The following is a 22,373-nucleotide window of genomic DNA, read 5'->3' as shown; positions in this document are numbered from 1 at the left end:
CGCAGAGAGGAAGCGCAGGTTCGATGCCCGTCTCTGCCTGTACTGTGGGGAGGTGGGACACCAACGAGCCACCTGTCCCCATCAGCCAAAAGCCTAGGCTCATCAGGATTGGAGGTGGTCCTGATGAGCCATAACCCCAGCCCTCAGCCTTCGGCTCCCTCACGCCTCCAACTCCAAGCCTCCCTTGTTGGTGACAGGGGCAGTTTCCCCCTGCAGGCCTTGGTAGATTCTGGGGCGGATGACAATTTTTTGGATCGGGAGTTTGCGGTCAAGGCTGGCCTCACCTTGGAGCCTCTTTCAAACCCCTGGACCGTGAGTGCCCTGGATGGCAGGAGGTTGGCTAACCTCACTCATCGCACCGTCCCTCTCCGTCTTCTGGTCTCTGGGAACCACAGTGAGGAGATTAGGTTCCTGGTCCTGTCATCGCCCCACGTTCCGTTGATCCTGGGTCTCCCCTGGCTGAAGAGACATAACCCCCACATTAACTGGAACCTGAACACCATTTCTAGTTGGGGTACTTTTTGCCATACCCACTGCCTCCAATCAGCTCCGGGGCGCCCCCTGACACCCCCCTCCACAGACCAGGAGGAGATCGACCTGGGTTCCGTCCCTCCTGAATATCACCATCTGAGAGAGGTGTTCAGTAAACAGCAGGCTACCTCCCTTCCCCCCCACCGACCATATGACTGTGCCATTGAGCTTCTTCCAGGGGCGCCTCTTCCCTCTAGCCGTTTGTATAATGTGTCCCGTCCAGAGAGAGAAGCCATGGAGAAGTACATTCACGAGTCCCTCGCCGCGGGTCTGATCCGCCCCTCATCTTCACCCTTGGGAGCCGGGTTCTTTTTTGTGGCTAAAAAGGACGGTACATTACGGCCATGCATTGACTTCCGAGGTCTCAACAACATCACGGTGAAGAACAAGTACCCCCTGCCGCTCATGGACTCCGCCTTTCAGCCGCTCCATGGCGCCACAGTGTTCTCCAAGCTGGACCTCCGGAACGCTTATCACCTCATTCGGGTCCGTGAAGGTGATGAGTGGAAGACGGCGTTTAAGACTCCCCTCGGACACTTCGAGTACTTAGTGATGCCGTTTGGACTCACAAACGCGCCCGCAGTGTTCCAGCATTTAGTCAACGACGTGTTGAGGGACATGCTGAACAGGTTCATTTTTGTTTATCTGGATGACATCTTGATCTTCTCTCACAACCAGGAGGAGCATGTTCTACACGTTCGAGCAGTTCTACAGCGGCTTCTGGAGAACCGGCTGTTCGTGAAAGCAGAGAAGTGTGTCTTCCATGCGACCTCTGTGAGTTTCCAAAAACCTCCGACAAATCCTCAACAAATCCAACGAGTCTCCAAAACAACGGAAAAGGAAGGACTGAGCAGCGTCTCCCACACACACCTCCCATTGTTTTTATTAGACACTCCTTCTTCGACGTTCACCAAACTCATTTTGTGATGTTGCAGTTTGGAATTGTTCGAACGTGTTTGTATATAAAGTCGTATTACTTCCTGTTCACATCACAGGACTCCTTCCAGCTAATGGGAACTTTTATGAAGTTCAGTTTTTGTTTTGGAAAGTTGTTCTTATGACTGTTAAATGTTCAGAAGTGGACGCGAGCTTCACACGCCACAAGATTTATGTTGTTTGTTTTTAGATGCCCTGTAGCAACTGATTTATTCAACTGGAACAAAGACGTTCTTACAGCTATTTTTAGATATTGTTTGTAAAAAAGGTTGTTTTGTAGATATTTTTATGACCTTTATTGTAGGAGCCGGTCCTGTACCGGCTTCTGAGGGAACACAACCCCTCATTTGGCTCCTATAACCTCAATGTTGTTGATTATACTGATAAATTGTAAAGGACAGTGGTTCTTGGTTAATTGTTTACTCCTGCTGAATTTTCTACTGGTGTTACTGGACAGCAGAGGCAAAATAAATTCATGTTTTCTGACTGAACTGTATTTTCAAAAACCTTCTTGAAACGGTGTCTGTGTCTGAATCCCGTCTGTGGACCTCCTGTAAGATCTCATGTTTGAGGTGAAGTATTGAACTTAACTCGTCCCTTAACTGCAGTCTCAATATCTGATGTAGTCCCATGCCTGCTCTAAACCAAAGTTTTTACCTGCTTTTAGATTTCCTTTTAGGTTTTGGGTATTAGCTAGACCAGAGATCTGCAAACTTGATCAGTAAAAGCCACCTTTGCCACTTTCAATCCATTAAAATCGGTCTGCAGACAGATTTTAATGTCTAAACTTTACAATGAGAAGCTCTTAAAGTTGTTAGTAGACTATAGTTTTGACTTATAAAACTGGATCGATGCATTGATAACATTGCATTTAGAAGTTCAAAGGTGACTATTGATACCCGTAGGTAGATTTTTGTGCAGCAGGAGAGGGAGTCTGACAGTACATGCAGATATTTTAAAAGGCAGGACAGTAAAATAACAGTTGTGATACAAACATAGCTGGGTGCTCACAGGCTCACTGACAGGTTAAAGAGTGAATAAATAAATGGAAGGAACTGCTACAATACCACTATGAAGACTTGTTGAAAATATGATAAAGAAGGTACAATAAATAGATAAAAAATCAGGTTGAACTTCATTACATAAGACCCAAGAGTAAAGTGCTTTCAGTACTGATTTAGAAGGGAAATGGCAGCAGCTGCTCCTGCAGCGGCTCGTCTTAAGTTTCGGGGCTTTAAATCTCCGTCCAGATGCCAGGAACTGGAACTGTCTGGCCAGGGGATGGAGTCATTGTTAGAAATGGCGCTTACGGTTTTAAATAGCTATTTTAATATGTTTTTAAATTGTGTTGACACGTTTAAGTCTCTTTTTAACTTTTCTACTGGTGTTCCTGATTTTGACATTTTTTGGGGCTTTGACCTTGGTTGTTTTTGACATTCCAGCTGCTGTTTCTTTAAGCCTTTTCTAACTATTTTGTGTATATATTTGCTTTATATCTTTACTAGTTGTCTTAGCCATTTGAACAGTTTTCTCTTTTTTTCCCAAGTTGTTTTGGGCACTTTAAATCGTTTGAGGCAGAGTGTGATGGGCTGAGGATGAGGATGTGGAGGTAGAGTTTAGGATGTGGTGACAGTGGAGCATCTTTGGAGGAGGGAGACAGGGGACGCCATCTTGTTTGTTTTAGTGAAAAAGGGAGGGAGGAGGAGGAGGAGGAGGAGGAAAACATCGAGCAGCTGCAGCAGCAGCAGCGACACCGGCAGAGGAGCACAGAACGCGGCTCGGCGGTGAGTCTTTCCCGGTCTATGTGAAGGTGGTGCTCGGTACATCAGGGATGCAGAGACACGCGGGCTTTAGAGGGATTGACAGCGGCTAATCGTTAGCCACTGTCACCTGTCTGCCCGGAGCGTCATGAAGCTCACTGCGGCGCGAGCGTCATGAAAAACCGCGCTAAAGGGAACGAGCTCGCCCTGTTGCCATGGCAAACGACTCCTTTCTGTTTAGAGAAGATAACATAGGCGCGTGCATTGCATTTTAAAGTCCTGCAACGACATCTTCTTTTTTCTTTTTATGGATATATATATATATATGTAGAATAAATGTGCACCTGATACATAAATGCTCCGATTAACACCTCACCTTCACACCTAATGTAAATAAGCAGACACCAGGAGTAACAAAGAAAACAGGATGTGCGTTAACATTTATATAAATAAAACAAGTCATTGAGTGCAGGAATAACATTTAGCATGAAAATTGCTATAAAATCTGCAGTTTGCATGTTCTCTCTGCGCAGGTGATATAGTGGTCATGTTTCAATTGGAAGGTCGCGGGTTCGACCCCGTGTGTGTGTGTGCGTGTGTGTGTGTGTGTGTCTCGGTCAGAGTAACATTCACTCACTGGCTCCAAATATTAGATAAACTTTATTAGTCCAGGATTTGACCTCATCTGCCTTCGGAACTGTCGTCATTTTTCAGCTATTGTTACGGCGGGGAGACAGAGGCTCAAGCGCAGAAAGTCACCAGAACAAAGATGAAGTGAACCAAGGATTTTATTTAACAAACGAAATAATTTTAGACTTTAGACTCCTCCAGAAGAGATAAAGTCTTGGGGAGAGTGGCTCACGGGTCAGGCTAGCGTGGACGGAGTCAGGCTGACGGAGCGAGGGGACGTGTCCTTGTCCGGACGGGGGCTCCCGGGAATCAGCACCAGAGCCGAGTACAGAGCTGATTGGGGCAGAGCAGGTTGAAGCTGTGGTCCAGTGGGTGGCGGCCGAGGCAGTGTGGGACGAGCTGGTGCTGGCTGGGCCCGAGCGTGGAGTGTTGAGCAGGTAGCAAGAGGTAGAGTTAACAGACAACACCACAACTCCTAACTCTTGTTGATTTTACGGTCCCGCGTCGAGTGGAGTGAGGAGCCCGTTTAAAAAGCAGAGCCACTCCTCCAAAACGCCTCCACCTGCTACCCGCAGCTGTACTGAATCCTGGTAATTAACCCAGCCAGCTCTTCCATCCCAAACACCACCTCCAGGCACGCCCACCTGAAACACACTGCAGGGAAAAAAGCACACACCTGCAGCCAATAACCCCTCCCCCTAAGGGGCTGCAGGAGAGCTGATCATGACAGTACCCCCCCCCTTACGTGCGCCTCCTGGCGTACAATTGAGTTGCCCCGGGTTCAGGCGGTGGAACTCCCGGATGAGTTCCCGATCCATAATGCGACTTCGGGGCACCCAGGAACGTTCCTCCGGACCATAACCCTCCCAGTCCACCAGGTACTGGAGACCACGCCCCCGGCGACGAACGTTCAACAATCGCCGCACGGTGTAGACAAGGCCACCATCCAGCATCCTGGGTGGTGGAGGGGGGCGGGCCGGAGGGGACAGGTCACTCTCCTTCACCGGTTTGACCTGAGACACGTGGAAAGTGGGGTGAATTCGCATTGAGGAAGGTAATTTCAACCTTACCGCACTCCGGTTGATGATCCTTTGGATCTCGAATGGACCCACGAAGCGTGGGGCGAGCTTCCTTGATTCCACCCGCAGTGGAAGGTCCTTGGCCCTCAACCACACCTTCTGCCCAGGGATATAGCAAGGGGCCGGAGAGCGCTTCTTATTAGCCTGTCGTTCCATCTTGCGGGATGACTGGAGTAGCGCTGCCCGGGCCTGCCTCCAGATCCTACGGCATCGCCTGACATGGGCCTGTACCGAAGGAACCGCCAGTTCTTGTTCCTGGGACGGGAAGAGGGGGGGCTGGTAACCCAGGGAACATTGGAAGGGAGACAGGCCAGAAGATGAGTTGACCAACGAGTTATGTGCATACTCAACCCAGGCCAGATGGTCACTCCAGGCTGAGGGGTTCTCTGCAGTTACACATCTGAGAAGGGTCTCCATCTCTTGGTTGAGTCGCTCTGTCTGCCCGTTAGACTGCGGATGGAAACCCGAAGACAGGCTCACCTTAGCTCCCAGTGCGGTGCAGAACGCCCTCCAAACTTCTGACGTGAACTGAGGGCCTCGGTCCGACACAATGTCCAAGGGAATGCCATGCAAGCGAAAAACCTCAGAAACCAGCAGGTCTGCCGTCTCCTTTGCAGTGGGTAGCTTGGGTAGGGCCACAAGGTGCGCTGCCTTTGAAAAGCGGTCAATAATAGACAAGATGGTGGTCTTACCCTTAGAAGTTGGCAGGCCAGTGACAAAATCCACTGCAATATGGGACCAGGGGCGGGTCGGGATGGGCAGTGGCTGGAGGAGACCGGAACTGGGTTGGTTAGAGGTCTTATTGCGGGCACAGATGGTGCAGGCCGCTACAAATTCCCGGGTGTCCCGATCCATGGTAGGCCACCAGAATCTTTGACGCACCACTCCCAAGGTGCGGGTGACGCCAGGGTGACAGGAGAACCGGGACGAGTGACCCCACTGCAGGACCTGGGAGCGTACAGGGACAGGAACAAACATTGTGTTAGCAGGTCCACCACCTGGGTCCGGTTGTAGCCGGAGGGCCTCTTGGACCAAGGCCTCGATCTCCCAGGTGAGAGAGGCCACTGTGCAGGTCTTAGGCAGGATTGGGACAGGTTCAGATGGGGGTTCCTCAATGGAGAACTGACGGGACAAGGCATCTGGTTTGACATTGCGGGATCCTGGGCGATAGGTGAGTGTGAACCGGAAACGCCCAAAAAACAGGGTCCAACGGGCCTGGCGAGAATTTAGTCTCTTGGCAGAGCGAATATATTCCAAGTTCTTATGATCCGTCCATACAATGAATGGCTGCTCAGCTCCCTCTAACCAGTGCCTCCATTCCTCCAAGGCCATCTTGACAGCCAATAGTTCCCGGTTTCCAATGTCGTAATTGCGTTCTGCCGGAGAGAGACGTCGAGAGAAGAATGCGCAGGGATGGAGCTTATTGTCTGACGCGGAACGCTGTGAGAGCACCGCTCCCACCCCCGAGTCTGAGGCGTCCACCTCCACCACAAACTGACGACCGGGATCTGGCTGGACGAGAATAGGTGCTGAGGTGAACCGGAGCTTTAGGGTCTGAAAGGCCTGGGCTGCTTCACGAGTCCAAACAAATGGTCGAAGGGTTGAAGTCAAGGCGGTCAGGGGAGCAGCGGTCTTGCTGTAGTCCCGGATGAATCGTCTGTAGAAGTTGGCAAACCCGAGGAATCGCTGGAGCTGCTTCCGATTCTCAGGTTGCGGCCAATCCTGAACCGCCGAGACCTTGCTGGGATCCATCCTCACCTCCCCTGGCGAGATGATGTAGCCCAGGAATGACACCGTGGTCTTGTGGAACTCGCATTTCTCCGCCTTTACATAGAGCCGGTTCTTGAGGAGACGCTCCAGGACTTGGTGGACATGTTGAGTGTGTTCCTTAACATTGCGGGAGTAGATAAGAATGTCATCCAGGTAGATGAAGACAAAGCGATCAACCATGTCTCTGAGGATGTCGTTCATGAGTCCTTGGAAAACTGCAGGGGCGTTAGTGAGTCCAAAGGGCATCACAAGGTACTCAAAGTGTCCCAGCGGTGTGTTGAACGCTGTCTTCCATTCATCCCCCTCACGGATGCGTACGAGGTGATAGGCGTTTCGAAGGTCCAGCTTGGTGAATATAGTGGCGCCGTGGAGTGGAGTGAACGCAGAGCTGAGCAGAGGTAAAGGGTACCGGTTCTTGATGGTGATGTCGTTGAGTCCCCGGAAGTCTATGCACGGTCGTAGTGAGCCGTCCTTCTTGCCCACAAAGAAGAACCCGGCTCCTACTGGAGAAGAAGATGGTCGAATGAGGCCTGCAGCCAGGGACTCCCGAATGTAGGTCTCCATGGCGGTGCGTTCAGGTCGGGACAGATTATACAGGCGGCTGTGAGGCAGCGTGGCTCCTGGTAAGAGGTCAATAGGGCAGTCATATGGGCGATGTGGGGGCAACGAGAGAGCCTTGTCCTTATCGAACACTGGAGCCAGGTCACGATATGCCTCAGGGACCAGGGAGAGGTCCGTGGCATCCGGGGGTGCAGGCCTGGTGGGCGTAGACGGAGTCAGGGCCGACCGCAGACAGTGGTTAAGGCAGAAGGCGCTCCAGGAACTGACCTCCTCCCTCACCCAGTCGATCCGCGGGTTGTGAGTACGCAACCAAGGGTACCCCAGAACCAGCGGGGGGCGAGAGTGGTCGATGAGGTGAAAGGAGAGGATCTCCTGGTGGTTACCTGCAAGCACCAGAGTGACGGGGACAGTCTTATGGGTGACCCGAGCCAGATGGAGACCGTTGAGAGACTGGGCTTCTAATTGGGATTCCAAGGGGACAGACGGGATGCATAGTTGTTCTGCTAACTGGTAGTCCATGAAGTTCTCCTCTGCTCCGGAATCCACTAACGCAGAGACCATCAGAGTCTGGGTCTGGAAACAGAGCGTCCCGGATAATTGGAGTCGCTGGGGGGCATTAGAGAGGTTTTGGCTCACCAGTAACCCCCTTACTACTGGCGGGCCCGTCCTTTTCCCGGGCGTGTAGGACAACGGGTGATGTAGTGTCCCAGTTCACCACAGTAGAGGCAAGCGTCATTAGACCGGCGTAGTTGTCTCTCCTGCGGGGTGAGCTGGGCATGTCCAATCTGCATGGCTTCTGGCTCGGAGCTAGGACCTGGGGAATCAGCCCGCGGCTGTCTGGGGAGTGCAGGAGTCCAGTGCAGAGATCGCTCGCGGCGACGCTCCCTGCGACGGTTGTCGATCTGGATGCTAAGTTTAATCAGCTTGTCGAGGTCTTCAGTTCGGTCTCGGGTGGCGATCTCATCCTGGAGGTGATCCTGCAATCCCCGGTAGAATGCAGACTGGAGCGAACGGTCATTCCAACCACTACCCGCTGCTAGGGTCTGGAACTCGATCGCAAATTCAGCCACACTGCGGTTGCCCTGGCGGATGAGGGTGAGTCGGTCACTGGCCTCCCTTCCACGAACTGGGTGGTCAAATATCCGCTTCATTTCATCCGTGAACGTCTGGTACGAGCTACACTCAGGAGCCTGGCCCTCCCACAACGCTGTTCCCCAAGTTCTGGCGGTTCCAGACAGGAGTCCAATAAGGTAGGCAATCCGGGATCGGTCGGAGGAATAGGACTGGGGCTGTAGTTCAAACACCAGGCCCACCTGGGTCAGGAAGGCCTGGCATGATCCCAGATCACCTGCGTACCTCTCTGGAACGGGAGCAAAGGGTTCTCTGAAGTGGGCTGCAGGAGGTGGACCCAGGTCTGGCACTGAGACCGAAGGCTCAGGTAACCGGAGGGCCGGGTTCTGCTGGACAGTCAGGCTGGTCATCTGGGAGGTCAGGCTGGCCACCTGGGAGGTCAGGCTGGCCACCTGGGAGGTCAGGCTGGCCACCTGGTCTAGAATTGCCCGATTGTTGACTACTAGGCTCTGCAGAAAGGCGTCATGCTGACCCAGTCTGGCGTCTTGGCTGGAGAGGCACTGCTGGAGAGACTGGTCCATATCTGATCCTGGCTGGTGATCTGCTGAGCTCATCTTGGCGGGACCGTACTGTTACGGCGGGGAGACAGAGGCTCAAGCGCAGAAAGTCACCAGAACAAAGATGAAGTGAACCAAGGATTTTATTTAACAAACGAAATAATTTTAGACTTTAGACTCCTCCAGAAGAGATAAAGTCTTGGGGAGAGTGGCTCACGGGTCAGGCTAGCGTGGACGGAGTCAGGCTGACGGAGCGAGGGGACGTGTCCTTGTCCGGACGGGGGCTCCCGGGAATCAGCACCAGAGCCGAGTACAGAGCTGATTGGGGCAGAGCAGGTTGAAGCTGTGGTCCAGTGGGTGGCGGCCGAGGCAGTGTGGGACGAGCTGGTGCTGGCTGGGCCCGAGCGTGGAGTGTTGAGCAGGTAGCAAGAGGTAGAGTTAACAGACAACACCACAACTCCTAACTCTTGTTGATTTTACGGTCCCGCGTCGAGTGGAGTGAGGAGCCCGTTTAAAAAGCAGAGCCACTCCTCCAAAACGCCTCCACCTGCTACCCGCAGCTGTACTGAATCCTGGTAATTAACCCAGCCAGCTCTTCCATCCCAAACACCACCTCCAGGCACGCCCACCTGAAACACACTGCAGGGAAAAAAGCACACACCTGCAGCCAATAACCCCTCCCCCTAAGGGGCTGCAGGAGAGCTGATCATGACAGCTATAGATCAATATTGATCTTCTTTGTGACTCGTCCAACCAGTTCATCCATTCACCTGTAACTTCGAGCATCAACAAGGCATCTCAGCCAAAGGTGTCAGTCATCAGGGAGGGAAAAGCTGCTGATAAGAGAGAGAGGAAAAAAATCATCAGGGACAAAGAGAGCAGTGGGAAACGATGTAGACAGACAGAACCAGCAGATGGCGGTAATGCAACTTTATGGATGCTTCCTGTCGTTAAACACAAAAGAAGAGGAGAAGAACTTGGACTGTTGCCATACCGAGCCATGGTTTAGAGAATTCTCAATCAATTTGCCTCCTGCTGGTATTAACTAGACAAACATCTGCATCATGAAAGCTCCCACACGACAATGAGCGGATCTGTTACGCTCTGTTTTACTACATCTGAGTCCTGATTTCAATTCTGTGTTTTTGTCTTTGTCCTGTTTTGTTTTGTTTTTCCCCTCCAGGCCCGACGCCTCCCCCCTTCCCCCTTTCCCTGGTGGTGAGGAGGCGCCGAGACGATGTTTTATGCCCACTTTGTCCTTAGCAAACGAGGGCCGCTGGCCAAAATCTGGCTGGCGGCCCACTGGGACAAGAAGCTGACCAAGGCACACGTGTTTGAGTGCAATCTGGAGAGCAGCGTGGAGAGCATCATCTCACCAAAGGTCATTTCCTTTCACTGCTCGCTCCTAACGGCTTTAAAACAGCTTGTTGTGTTTGTTGAACTGTACATGGGATGCCAACGGTTCAAGAGGATGGCTTTGTATTGAATCATCGCCTTGTGATTTCATTTGATTCAGGTGAAAATGGCTTTAAGGACGTCGGGTCATCTCCTGCTGGGGGTGGTGAGGATCTACCACAGAAAGGCCAAGTACCTGCTGGCAGATTGTAACGAGGCCTTCATCAAGATCAAGATGGCGTTTCGACCAGGTTGGAAACACTAAATCAGTCATTGGATTCCCTGAAGCGGTTGGGAAGAGTCGGTGGAGAGGCTCATGCTCTGTCTGTGTGACGTTTTAGGTGTGGTGGATCTTCCAGAGGAGAACAGAGAGGCGGCGTACAATGCCATCACCCTACCGGAGGAGTTCCACGACTTTGACCAACCGCTGCCAGACTTGGAGTGAGTCCTGTTTATTCCTGACGGGGAAATTCCAGCAGGAAAATACTTCTTTTTTGTTTGTTTATTTCCAGTCGGCAAAATATAAAGCCACTACGACTTGCTGCTTTAGATATTGTTTTTTTTAGCAAGGAGAGGAGTCATAGCCCACGTGGTTGAGGTAGAAAGAATATTTCAACTCCAGGAACACTTCAGGCCATGGTTGATACACACACTATTTTCATATTCATAATGTCATCCACGCTTGTCCTCTGACTGCACGTTTAACCCATTCTAATTTTAAGAATCCCTGAAAGGTCGCCGCACCGATCCCACGGAAAGGCAACAAATGGGCTTTCAGGCTGCTGGTAAATTCAGAATTCCTGACGGTGCTTCTGTGTCTTTTGTGCAGCGACATTGACGTGGCTCAGCAGTTCAACTTGAACCAGAGCAGAGTGGAGGAGATCACCATGAGAGAGGAGGTGGGAAACCTCAACCTGCTGCAGGACAATGACTTTGGTGAGCGTCTTCACTTCTCTTTATTTGACCATATTATTCTATATATTTTTGGGGTCATTTGAAACAGTTTGAATAACCATTTTACTCATTAGCCTCAGCTTTGCCATGTCACAGTATATTTCATTATGTTGTCTGGCGCAGCTGACTTTGGAATGGACGACCGGGAGATGATGCGAGAGGAGAGCGCCTTCGAGGTGGAGATCATGGGAGCGTCAGCCTCCAACCTGCTGCTGGAGGCGGAGGGCGGAGCTAACCCGATGGCCGACAAGTCCAACCATCTGGAGTACGACGACCAGTACAAGGACGACTTCGGAGACAACCCCATGGAGAGCCACGAGGGAGGAATGCTGGGTAAGATCTGGCGGTGTCGCACACCGTCAAACGTTTTTGTTTTTAGAACCCGAGAAATGAAACACGACACGTCAATCCTACTCATGTAATGTGCAGTGGACAAGCTGCTGAGTAACGAGGATGGAGGCGGCATCTTCGACGACCCTCCTGCCATCACACAGAGCGTCATGATGCCTCAGGACCACGGAGACGACGAGGACGACTTCGATGCCCTCTCAGGTCAGCCGCACTCAGCCGGGCTCCACAGTGTGGCGCAGACTCATTGTTGTCTATAATGCAGAAGACTGACCGAGCTGTTATTAATGTTAAACATTAATGTTTTCCTCACTGTGTGGCGTTAGCCGGAGCCCCGGACAGCCCGGATTCCGGTCCGACAGAGCCTCTGCCCACCATGGCCGACCAGGCAGAACAAACCAACCTGGTTCACAACGAGGAGGAAACCTTCGCTCTGGAGCCCATCGACATCACAGGCAGCTGCTTTTCCTGTTTCCCAACGGCTCGTTTTCTCATCCCGCTCAACGCAGCGTCTTCTAACTTTAGTCTGAACATCGGTCTCAACTTCAGGAGGACGATCTTCTGACTGGCTTTGGAGCGAAGAAACTTTCATCATTAGAAAAAGAAATAAATCTGAAATAGAACAAATATACAAGAGGGAAAACTTAGTTTAGAAAGGAATGAAAGTTTGGCCAAACATAAAACATCAAACCAGAATACAATGATCAAAACCGTCATGACATCTGAAGCTCAACATTTACTGTTTTGGACCAAACATTTATATTTTCCTGAAGATTAATAATAAGAATAATAATTATAATTATTATCCTCTGACTGGTTCCTGATGTTTCGTGCTCGTTGCAGTGAAGGAAACCAAGGCGAAGCGTAAGAGGAAGCTGATTGTGGACAGCGTGAAGGAGCTGGATAGTAAAACCATCCGGGCGCAGCTCTCCGACTACTCGGACATCGTCACCACGTTGGATCTGGCTCCTCCCACCAAGAAGCTGATGATGTGGAAGGAGACCGGGGGCGTGGAGAAGCTCTTCTCCCTCCCGGCTCAGCCCCTGTGGAACGCCCGGCTGCTGAAGGTGAGTTTTCAACGGACGCAGTTCCACGCGGCCACTCGTGCTCTCGTCACGCCCTCATTTCTTCTCGTGTGCAGATGTTTACAAGATGCCTCACGCCGCTGGTACCCGACGAGCTGAGGAAGAGGAGGAAGGGCGGAGAGGCCGACAGTCTGGATGAGTTCCTGAAGGATCTGGAGAACCCGGAGGTGCCCAGAGAGGAAACCGCCGGACAGCAACAGAAAGACATCATGGGTGAGAGAATGGATCTGTGTGTGTAGATTCACGTCACACAAAGTGTGAGTTTACTTTAGTGAAATGGCTTTAAGGTGAAGTTTTATTCCTCCTGTGTTGATTGACTGACCTTTGCAGGGCTGATAAGATGCAAACGTACAAATGCAAGAGAGAAGAATAGTGAAAAACAGGCAGCATGCATGATGAGATGACAAATTGTTCTAATTCACAGTGAAAACAACCCACTTGGTGTTAAGCTTCATTAATTAATTAATTAACAGTTTTTCTGCATTCGAACACCAAACCCGGTTCAGATTCCCCAATAAACCCTTTTGAAGAGTTCAGAAACAAAGCGAGTACACGATGACAGGAATCGTGTGAGGATTGTCTTCCAGACCAGACCATCATGGAGGAGGCCAGCGTTCTGCAGACGTCGGCTGTGGAGGGGAGCAGGACGACGCTGGACGAGGCCGCCATGCCGCCTCCTTCCTCCCAGAGGAGCTTAAAACGCAAAGCGCAGGACACGGAGCCGGCTCTGCCCGTGAGTACAGCCCTCCTGCCACTGACCGACACCAGAATCATGTTGTAATGCTTTCATGATTTTCATTTATCTACCTTTCTGATTGGCTGTAGCCACTGAACTGTACTGCTGTGACCTCTGACCTCCCGCCCTCCAGATGGGAGCCTTGGACCAGCTGCAGCAGCAGGAGTCTGAGGTATCTGCTGCGTCCCAGCAGCTGGAGACAGCCAGCGTGGATCTGCCTCCGGAGGAAAGCACCACCAACATCAGCCAGCTGATTGATTTGGACCTGCTGGTGGACAAGGAAAAGAAGAAGAACGACGACGACTCTGACGACGAGGTGAGACGGAGATCCACACACTGACCACACACTGCTTCTCCATGACTCATTGACACAGATACATCCATCATCTATACATCTCTCTCTCTCTCTCTCTCTCTCTCTCTCTCTCTCTCTCTCTATATATATAAAATTAGTTTAGAATTTTTTTTTTTTATTGAATTTAAAAGTTTATTTCGGACATGTGGGCACAAATGAAATTATTATAACAACAAAAATACAACAGAGCAAACATAACAGAGCAAAGTAAATATTTATTTATAGTTTTATAAAGAGACTAAATGCAATTCAAATTGCCATACAGGTGATTTGAGACATTAAAGGCAAAACATTTTTAAATGTCATTGCACATATAGAAATCTACACATGTATGTCTATGTTTTCTATATGTGCACATTCATAGAAACACTGTGTGTGTGTGTGTGTGTGTGTGTGTGTGTGTGTGTGTGTGTGTGTGTGTGTGTGTGTGTGTGTGTGTGTGTGTGTGTGTGTGTGTGTGTGTGTGTGTGTATGCGTATGCGTGTGCATGTGTGTGTGTGTGTGTGTATGTGTGTCAGGAGGAGGAGGTGCAGGGAGGAGATCAGGACCAGGAGGAGAGGAGGTGGAACAAAAGAACCCAGCAGATGCTTCATGGCCTCCAGGTACTGAAGTGAAGTTTACAGTTTCTGAACTTACAAAAGTTCAGTTGTATTTATTGAATTTACTGTTTCACGTTGTTTAGTGGCGGATGTTTGTGGTTGTTGGAGAAATGGATGTTTTCTAACGTCTTATGTAATAGTGAGACGTGCAGTGAAACACTAACTACTTTCACCAGTAGAAGAACCAATGTCTCCGCCATCTTTGATGAGTCCAACACAAGTTTTCAGATCAAAACCCACCACGACCAATCAGATCTCCCCGTCCTGACTGCCTGTCTCCCCCCCAACAGAGGGTGATGGCCAAAACAGGCGCCCAGTCGGTCAGCCTGCTGGATCTCTGCAGGAACAACAACCGAAAGCAGGCGGCGGCCAAGTTTTACAGCTTCCTGGTGCTGAAGAAGCAGCAGGCGGTGGAGCTGGTCCAGGAGGAGCCGTACAGCGACATCGTAGCCACGCCCGGCCCTCGCTTCCACATCATCTGAGAGAAGCGCTCCGAGGAAGCTCCGCCGTCAGGCCGGTCTGCTCATCTTAACAGTTATTCACCTGAATCATGTGGTGCTTTCGTGTCGGGCAGTGTGAGGGGGGGAAGAAAGGTGACTTGGCTTCGTAAAGAAGATCGCAACTCCAAACAATATCCACTTTAATACCGAGTTATGTTTTTTTTAATGAAATGTCTTTTAGGCCTCGTTCTTCCCTCATTCTCTGCCTATTTTATTTATTTATTTATTTTAGACTTTATAGAAAAATTCATGCACTTTATGTATAAAAGCCCGTGTCCACACAGCCTTGGTTTCTGGCTGGAAGCAGCTCTGACAGGCCTGCAGAGCCACAACTCTGAGCTCTGAGGAGGATCAGCGCGGCGCCGCAGTGGTTCGCCAGGTCTATGTAGAGTTTCCACGTTCTTCCCCAAAGCCCAGCGGCAGCAGCCATTAGCAACACGGAAAGGAAAAACGAACCACCATGTGGACACAGGCTGGACATTGTCGTTGAAGTGGCTGGTGGAAGACGCTCCGTCGCAGCATCTGGTTGTTTGGAGCTGCTGTCTCTCGCCGCTCAGTGTTACCAAAGTGAAGATTTAGTTTACAGCCGTGGGTTTGTCACTCCATCCACTCTTCTCCACCGGACGGAGAATGCGCCTGTATCCAGATTGTTTTAAAAAGAGTTTGCGCAGGTATGAGTTGTGGACTCTGCGGTTTAATGAATACAAGACTGTATTGCAGCACTTTAGGAAAAAAATTTAATAAAAATCTTATTGTTCTTACAAGCGCTGCGCTCGCGTCTCCAATCAGAAACCAATTGTCAGGATTATTTTTTTTTACGATAAAAAATTGGACCCAAATCCGTTCTGATGCAGTTTGCATGAAGCATGACGAAGCAAAGAAACGAAGCCTGCGATAAGAGTGAGACTAGAGACACATTAGAGTGAATCTGTTCTGCATGCTGGTGTGAAATATTTCCCAAGAGTGCAAATCATCAGCTGGTTTAAAGTTCATCATATCTGTCTGTCGGAGGATGTTGTTGTTCTCGAACGTCAGTTTGAAGTCTTTCTTTCGCCGCGTTACAGGACAGCGGCGGCTGGACGCCGATCATCTGGGCCGCGGAGCACAAACATGTGGACGTGATCAAATCGCTGCTGAACCGCGGCGCCGACGTCACCATCAACGATAAGGTCAGTGAAGAGACACGGGATGAAACCAGTTTTCATAATTTAACCCAGACATCAATGTCCAGATACATTTGCTTTGATTTCATAAAGTAAACGCTTATGTGAGTAGAAATAACTATCAAAACAATGAACTTTTTCAACAATAATCCTGAGTGAGATGAACATGTACAGTATTTGAGTTCTTCACCTGAGTCAAAGTTCAACCACCAGAGAAGAGGCAAGTTGTTTCTCTACTTGTGGTGTTCATTACCTAGGAACTGAAACATCTGAACAGTGTGCAAAACAAAACATTAAATACAATTACAAGAAACAACTTACTAATGTTAGAGGAAGTGAATCAAGAGAACAAACCGAAATATGGTATTTCTAAAGGATTTGAGGAAGTTGCACCACTCAGCCGAATTAAAGAAGAATTACAGTAAAGAGGCCAGGTGTGGAATGGCAACTAAAGAAGGAAAAGAGAACAGAAATAGTTTTAACCTTAATGGGAGAGAAAGCACTGATGACAAAATTAAATGAGAAAAATCACTTTGGATTAAATATTCAGACACATAATTCAAAATCATAATAGAATAAAGAGATTTTCAAATCCGCATTTTAAATCAATTTAAGTTTCTAACTTTAATTTATCCATCATAACTCAACAGTTCGTATAGTTTGTTCACAGTTAATTGTATTCTATCAGCTATTTTCAGTGTCACAACTGACGTTAACTTAATTTGTTTGTAGAATTTATTGTTCGTACGTGATCGTTGATGCAAAGCAACAACACGCTCACAGGTTTTTGAACATCATTTCTTTCTCCTCCTCAGGAGCTGAATGTGTGTCTCCACTGGGCGGCGTACGCCGGTAACGTGGATATCGCCGAGCTGGTGCTGAACGCCGGCTGCTCCCTCGCCTCAGTGAACGTACACGGAGACACGCCGCTGCACATCGCCGCCAGAGAGGGCTACCTGGAGTGCGTCACGTAAGTCGATATCACAAACAACAGCCACGTTGAAGTCGTGTAAAGAAAAGTTAGAAGCAGCATCTCAAATAAAAATAGTCAAAAACATCAACCAAGGATACTGAATCAGTGATGGAGGAGGGCATCTGCCCTTAACCTGCCCAACCCCCCCCCACACACACACACACACACACACACAAACTAAAGTAAAGACAAGGAGCTGATCTACCAGCCATCTGAATAAACACAAAACACTTAAATATACATGGAGGGAAAAGCCTGGAAAAAAGTTTTTATCACTTCTGTGTACATGAAGTGTTCTTACTGTGCCTCAGCTGGTACTTCCTGTGTCACAGGTTGCCTTTCAATCACAATAGTTCTTGCCCCCCCCCCCCCCCCCGCCGCCCCTCCCGAACTACATGGGTAACAGTTCACTTCAACAATGACGGATCCGATTAGTTTCAACATGTGTTTTGCCTCCCTGTCTCCTGTCTGCAGGTTGTTTTTGTCCAGAGGGGCAGATATAGACGTCATGAACAGGGAGGGAGACACACCGCTCTCCCTGGCCCGGGCCGACACTCCAGTGTGGGTGTCACTTCAGATCAACAGGAAGCTGCGCCGGGGAATAACCAATCGCATGCTCCGGACAGAGAGAATCATCTGCAGGTGGGTTTAGTATCTTAGGACGTTATAAATATTAGATAAAACTTGTCTAAGTACCATCGTGATCAGATGAAGGTGAATAAAATTGCTCTGATGGTCTGAAAACTAAACAGCTGTTTTCCATATCAGGCACAAGCGAGTTGTCCAGCACGATATGCTGAAATACAATTAAACTAATTAATCATGTATGAACACGTTTTCTTCACTTTTTACATTTCTGTTGTTTGATCTTCTCCCTGATGAAACTCTGTTGTTCTTAGTGACATCGCTCAGGGTTACGAGAACGTGCCAATTCCCTGTGTGAACGCCGTGGACGACGAGGGCTGTCCTTCAGACTACAAATACGTTTCAGAGAACTGTGAAACTTCAGCGATGAACATAGATCGAAATATCACACACTTACAGGTAATGTCATTGTGGCTTCACTTTTCATGCAAAGAAAAGATTTTTTTGAGGAAAGAAAGAGCAGCTGGAGCTTTTTCTTCTCTTCTTCTTGTCTTCAGCACTGCAGCTGCACGGACGACTGTTCATCCAGTAACTGTCTGTGTGGACAGCTCAGCATCCGCTGCTGGTATGACAAGGTAACGAGCTTCTCAAAAGCCACGCCATCAATGTTACTCAGATAAACCTGCTGGGGGAAAAAGACAGATACAGATCATTTGCTGGTTAGAGTCATTACTTTATTCATTGTCATTACTAGACTTGAAAGTATTAACGTTTCAAGTCTAGGGATTTTCTAAAGGGGTCCATTTTCACCACAGAAGATTTAATGTCACAAAATTTAAAAGATATTCCCATTAAGTTTTATTTTTGAATCATAAAATCTGTAGGAGACATTAAAAACGGACCGAAATCCTATTTATTTTATGATTCATAATTCACATAAATGGGTTATATTCCTCACAGGATTTCCTGCAAGTGGTCAAATATGTTGTTGAGACATCCGAGATTCTATTCATCTCTCATGGTCGAGTATACAGCATTATGCACATTGAAGAAAGAAAAAAAAAAATGCTAAAGGTACCCCAGCCTTATATGTCCGTTGTCATTTTTTTTATGGGTCGTATTTTATTAGATTACAAATTTAAAACATGCATCAGGTGATATTCGCAGTAACCTTCAGTAAGAGGTGCTTTTCTAAAGGCGAAAGGAGCAGAACGCATCCGTTCATGTCAATTTATGCAACATTTAAAGCAGAAGTGTTTTGTTATTTACACAAATGTCCTGCCTTTCTCTGCCTGTAAAGGGTGGTCAGACACTTATAGCAATAATATGTCTCCTGTACAACCAGCCATATCAAACTAATTGAAAACAGGTTCTCTCTTTTCCACTGTTCATTTTAAGGGAACAGTGAAGCCAAAGACCAGAATTAAATGTTCACCAAAGAGATGATGTTATTCTCATATTGGTTTTTTTTGTTGTCAGGATCAGCGGCTGCTTCAAGAATTCAACAAAATTGAGCCTCCACTAATATTTGAGTGCAACATGGCGTGTTCTTGTTATCGATCGTGCAAGAACCGGGTCGTCCAGGCAGGCATCAAGTACGTGTGTCACATGACGTGTGGTTTTCTACCAACAGCAGCTGCATGAGCCCAATGGGATCAAATAGCAATACAAATAGTACAAGCACTACGATTCTAACATCATTGTACTCATCACATAATCGCTTTCCCTCGTCTCAAGTGAAATCTGTTATTATAGTTTTTTTCTTGCTGCAATCAAACATTTTAACTTGTAATTTATTACTTTTATTATTCTACGTTTCTCCGTTTTTGTTCTGTCATACTAAGTTCTATTAATTCTATCTCCCTGCATCGTCTTTAATTGTTCATTGATTTTTTGCTCTGTGGTGTGTCTTAATTGTGCAGCTAAACATTCTGAGTGGCAGAGAAGAGGCTAGAGAGAGAAAAGAAAAGAGAACGCGAGAGGGAGACGGTGAAATGTTTTTGACTTGTCATGATTTCCCCTCACTCCCCGGCAGAGTTCGTCTGCAGCTCTACAGGACAGAGAAGATGGGCTGGGGAGTCCGAGCTCTGCAGGACATCCCTCAGGGAAGCTTCATCTGCGAGTAAGAAAAAAAACAACAACCCAAAAAACCTGTCCAGTATTAAGCTGCGCTCATGTGAACGGTTTGACGTCTTCCTTTCCTCCTTTACACAGATATGTTGGCGAGCTGATCTCTGATGCAGAGGCAGACGTCAGAGAAGACGACTCCTACCTGTTTGACTTGGACAACAAGGTGAAATAGATGTGATGATAAAACAGACACACTCGCCCTGGCGCCAGAACGGCTGGGCTGGTGAAGAGTTTGATCATGAACCGAAGCAGTGGTTTTCAGCTGTCGCCTCTCTCTGCTGTGCCCAGTTCATCTGAATCCGTCTCTTTCACTTCCTGTGTAGGACGGAGAGGTGTACTGCATCGACGCCCGTTACTATGGCAACATCAGCCGCTTCATCAACCACCTGTGTGACCCGAACCTCATCCCAGTACGCGTGTTCATGCTGCATCAGGACCTCCGATTCCCCCGCATCGCTTTCTTCAGCTCCAGAGACATCCTCAGTGGGCAGGAGCTGGGGTGAGACCATCACAGGCTTTAAACCTTTAGTCTTCAAAACGTTCCCACTGAATTACCACGGTTACATTCCTTTTATTAGAACATTTAATAAAAAAACTGAAACAAAAAGCATTAAACAGCTCAAAAAGACACACAATCACAATTTCCAGCATTAAGATTTCTTGGCGAATGGTAATTCTTAAATTGTTTTGTTTGAAAAGGGACACAAACTACTTAATTAAAAAAACAAAACATTAACTGAACGGACAGACTAGAGGGAAGTTGTTCTTCATCTGACACAGGGGCAGCACATTATGGTATCATGTTAAGTTTTCTCTCATAACATATAAACTAAAAGATTAAAGTCTTTCTTACATTTTCTATTTGGTAATTATGGCCTCTGAATAAAAAATATAAATATTTACAATGATTGATGAGATGAAGTCATGAAGGCCTGAGATGTCAATAATCTGAGATATATGGACAATTCACTGCTTGAATGAATTATTGTAGTTACTGAGATGCACTTTGTTTACAGGTGTGTTGTACTTTGTGTCTCATCTTCTGTCCGTCTTCAGGTTCGACTACGGAGACCGGTTTTGGGACATAAAGAGCAAGTATTTCACCTGTCAGTGTGGATCAGAGAAATGCAAGCATTCAGCGGAGGCCATCGCCTTGGAGCAGAGCAGGCTGGCTCGGCTGGAGGCCTGCCCCGACTCGGGAGCTGACTGTGGGATGGCCATGCTGGGAAACTCCTGAAAACCTCACCCATGGGACATTTGGGTCAGCCTCCTCAGTTTCACATGCACACGCAACAACAGGAAGTCAAGACGAGGAGAAGGGGATCTAGTTCACTTGCTCATCTAAGGTGCTGATTTTGTTTACTTGAGACGTCGTCTATATTCCCAACAACTGCCAACTGATAAGTTACTTTATCATTTCCACTCTGATAGAGGACATGAGCCTTAACCTAACAGTTTTCTCAGTGTAGGCTGGTCTTGTGATTGTCCTCATACAGTAATGTTACTGTATCCCACCATATTCTTATGCCTTTCCGCATAAACTCTGTGCATTAGGAGCGTGCCATCAAGTACCGGTCTTGCATATATCCATTTGACACATTCTCTGTTGTGCCAACAAACAGTCATGAGTCAGCGAGCGCAGGACTCTCCAAGGACTTGAAGGATAGTGTTGTTATTGGATGATGGTTTTAGCTTCATCTTCTTTATTTTTTTATACATATTTCTTTGTTTTCACATGTAGTGTAATAAAATAACTCGTGAGTTGATCTGTGGCTTCTGGTGTTCATTCAATTATGAGTTTTGATATCAGATCTAGTGCAGCTTTCCTGTCGTCAAATGCTTTTAAAAAGTTTATTCTTTGTGTGTCGTTTGTTTTCTCTTGACAGATGTGGTGTTATATTGTAGCTGCTGTAGTTTGATCAACAGGGGGCATTCGAGGCGGGCAGTGAGGAGACCTCACTGATCAAACATGCCTCTCTCTGCCATAATTTCCATATATAAATTACGGGAAGGGCAATTTACAGATTACTGCAAACTGGTTAAACTGGTTACCTTGGTGGTATTGTGAATGTTGCAGTACCTGTTTTGTGACAGGCTATTGGCCTGTTTACATGATAAAAGGGTTTTTTGTTTTTGAGAGATGTGAATGCAATTGGAAAAACACGAGGGTTTAGTGTGTACTGACAGTGAGTACATAATATTTTAAAGCAGATGTTGAGTCAACTTGCGACTAAAAAACAGTGTTGGTGAGCTTTTCATCGTGACTTGAAGTAAGTGCCTCAAATTTGCATGTTTTGTGCTTATCCTGATTTGTTATCGAGCCTGTTTAAGGGTGACACGTCAAAGTACAAATGTATTACTTTTTAAAAAGGCGGATCATTATAAATGCCAAAGACTTAAATACTATAGTTATGAAGCTCAATACATGCATCTGTTTTTATTCTTACATGGTTCAAAATCATAGCTATTATTCCCTCAAATTACGTCTGATTTCTGCCTAGAATTACACTCATGCGGGATAATTACCTTAACAGAAGAGGGGACAGGTCGCTGCTTTTTCAGAGCTATAAATTTACTATTTTGCAGCATAATTGGAAAAACGTCCTTTTGTTTTTGATGTAAGGACGTTTAAGTCTTTCCTCAAATGATAATATT

The 22,373-nt window shown here is 47.8% G+C and overlaps 2 protein-coding genes across 2 annotated transcripts; both read left to right on the top strand.

Annotated features, from left to right (window-relative positions):
• Window positions 1-10,132: 10,132 nt before the first annotated feature.
• LOC308122403 (double-strand-break repair protein rad21 homolog A-like) lies at window positions 10,133-14,849 on the top strand (the record flags this gene model as incomplete). The annotated part of the gene is made up of 13 exons (XM_080484187.1): window positions 10,133-10,276; window positions 10,412-10,541; window positions 10,632-10,731; window positions 11,120-11,226; window positions 11,368-11,577; window positions 11,674-11,796; window positions 11,919-12,047; window positions 12,436-12,659; window positions 12,734-12,890; window positions 13,265-13,410; window positions 13,547-13,729; window positions 14,287-14,370; window positions 14,658-14,849. The coding sequence occupies 13 exons, from the start codon at window positions 10,133-10,135 to the stop codon at window positions 14,847-14,849; spliced, it is 1,929 nt and encodes a 642-aa protein (XP_080340313.1).
• A 955-nt stretch (window positions 14,850-15,804) lies between these two features.
• LOC308122920 (histone-lysine N-methyltransferase EHMT2-like) lies at window positions 15,805-20,955 on the top strand (the record flags this gene model as incomplete). Its single annotated transcript, XM_080485088.1, has 11 exons — window positions 15,805-15,810; window positions 15,932-16,036; window positions 16,846-17,000; window positions 17,478-17,645; window positions 17,903-18,047; window positions 18,146-18,223; window positions 19,068-19,183; window positions 19,624-19,710; window positions 19,803-19,881; window positions 20,042-20,217; window positions 20,775-20,955. 11 exons carry the CDS (start codon window positions 15,805-15,807, stop codon window positions 20,953-20,955), a joined length of 1,296 nt encoding a protein of 431 aa, XP_080341214.1.
• Between the last annotated feature and the right edge of the window lie 1,418 nt (window positions 20,956-22,373).

The sequence above is a fragment of the Lipophrys pholis genome (genome assembly GCF_963383615.2).
Source record: "Lipophrys pholis genome assembly, chromosome: 17".
In the NCBI taxonomy this organism is placed as follows: domain Eukaryota; kingdom Metazoa; phylum Chordata; class Actinopteri; order Blenniiformes; family Blenniidae; genus Lipophrys; species Lipophrys pholis.
This window is presented reverse-complemented; position numbering and strand designations above follow the sequence as displayed.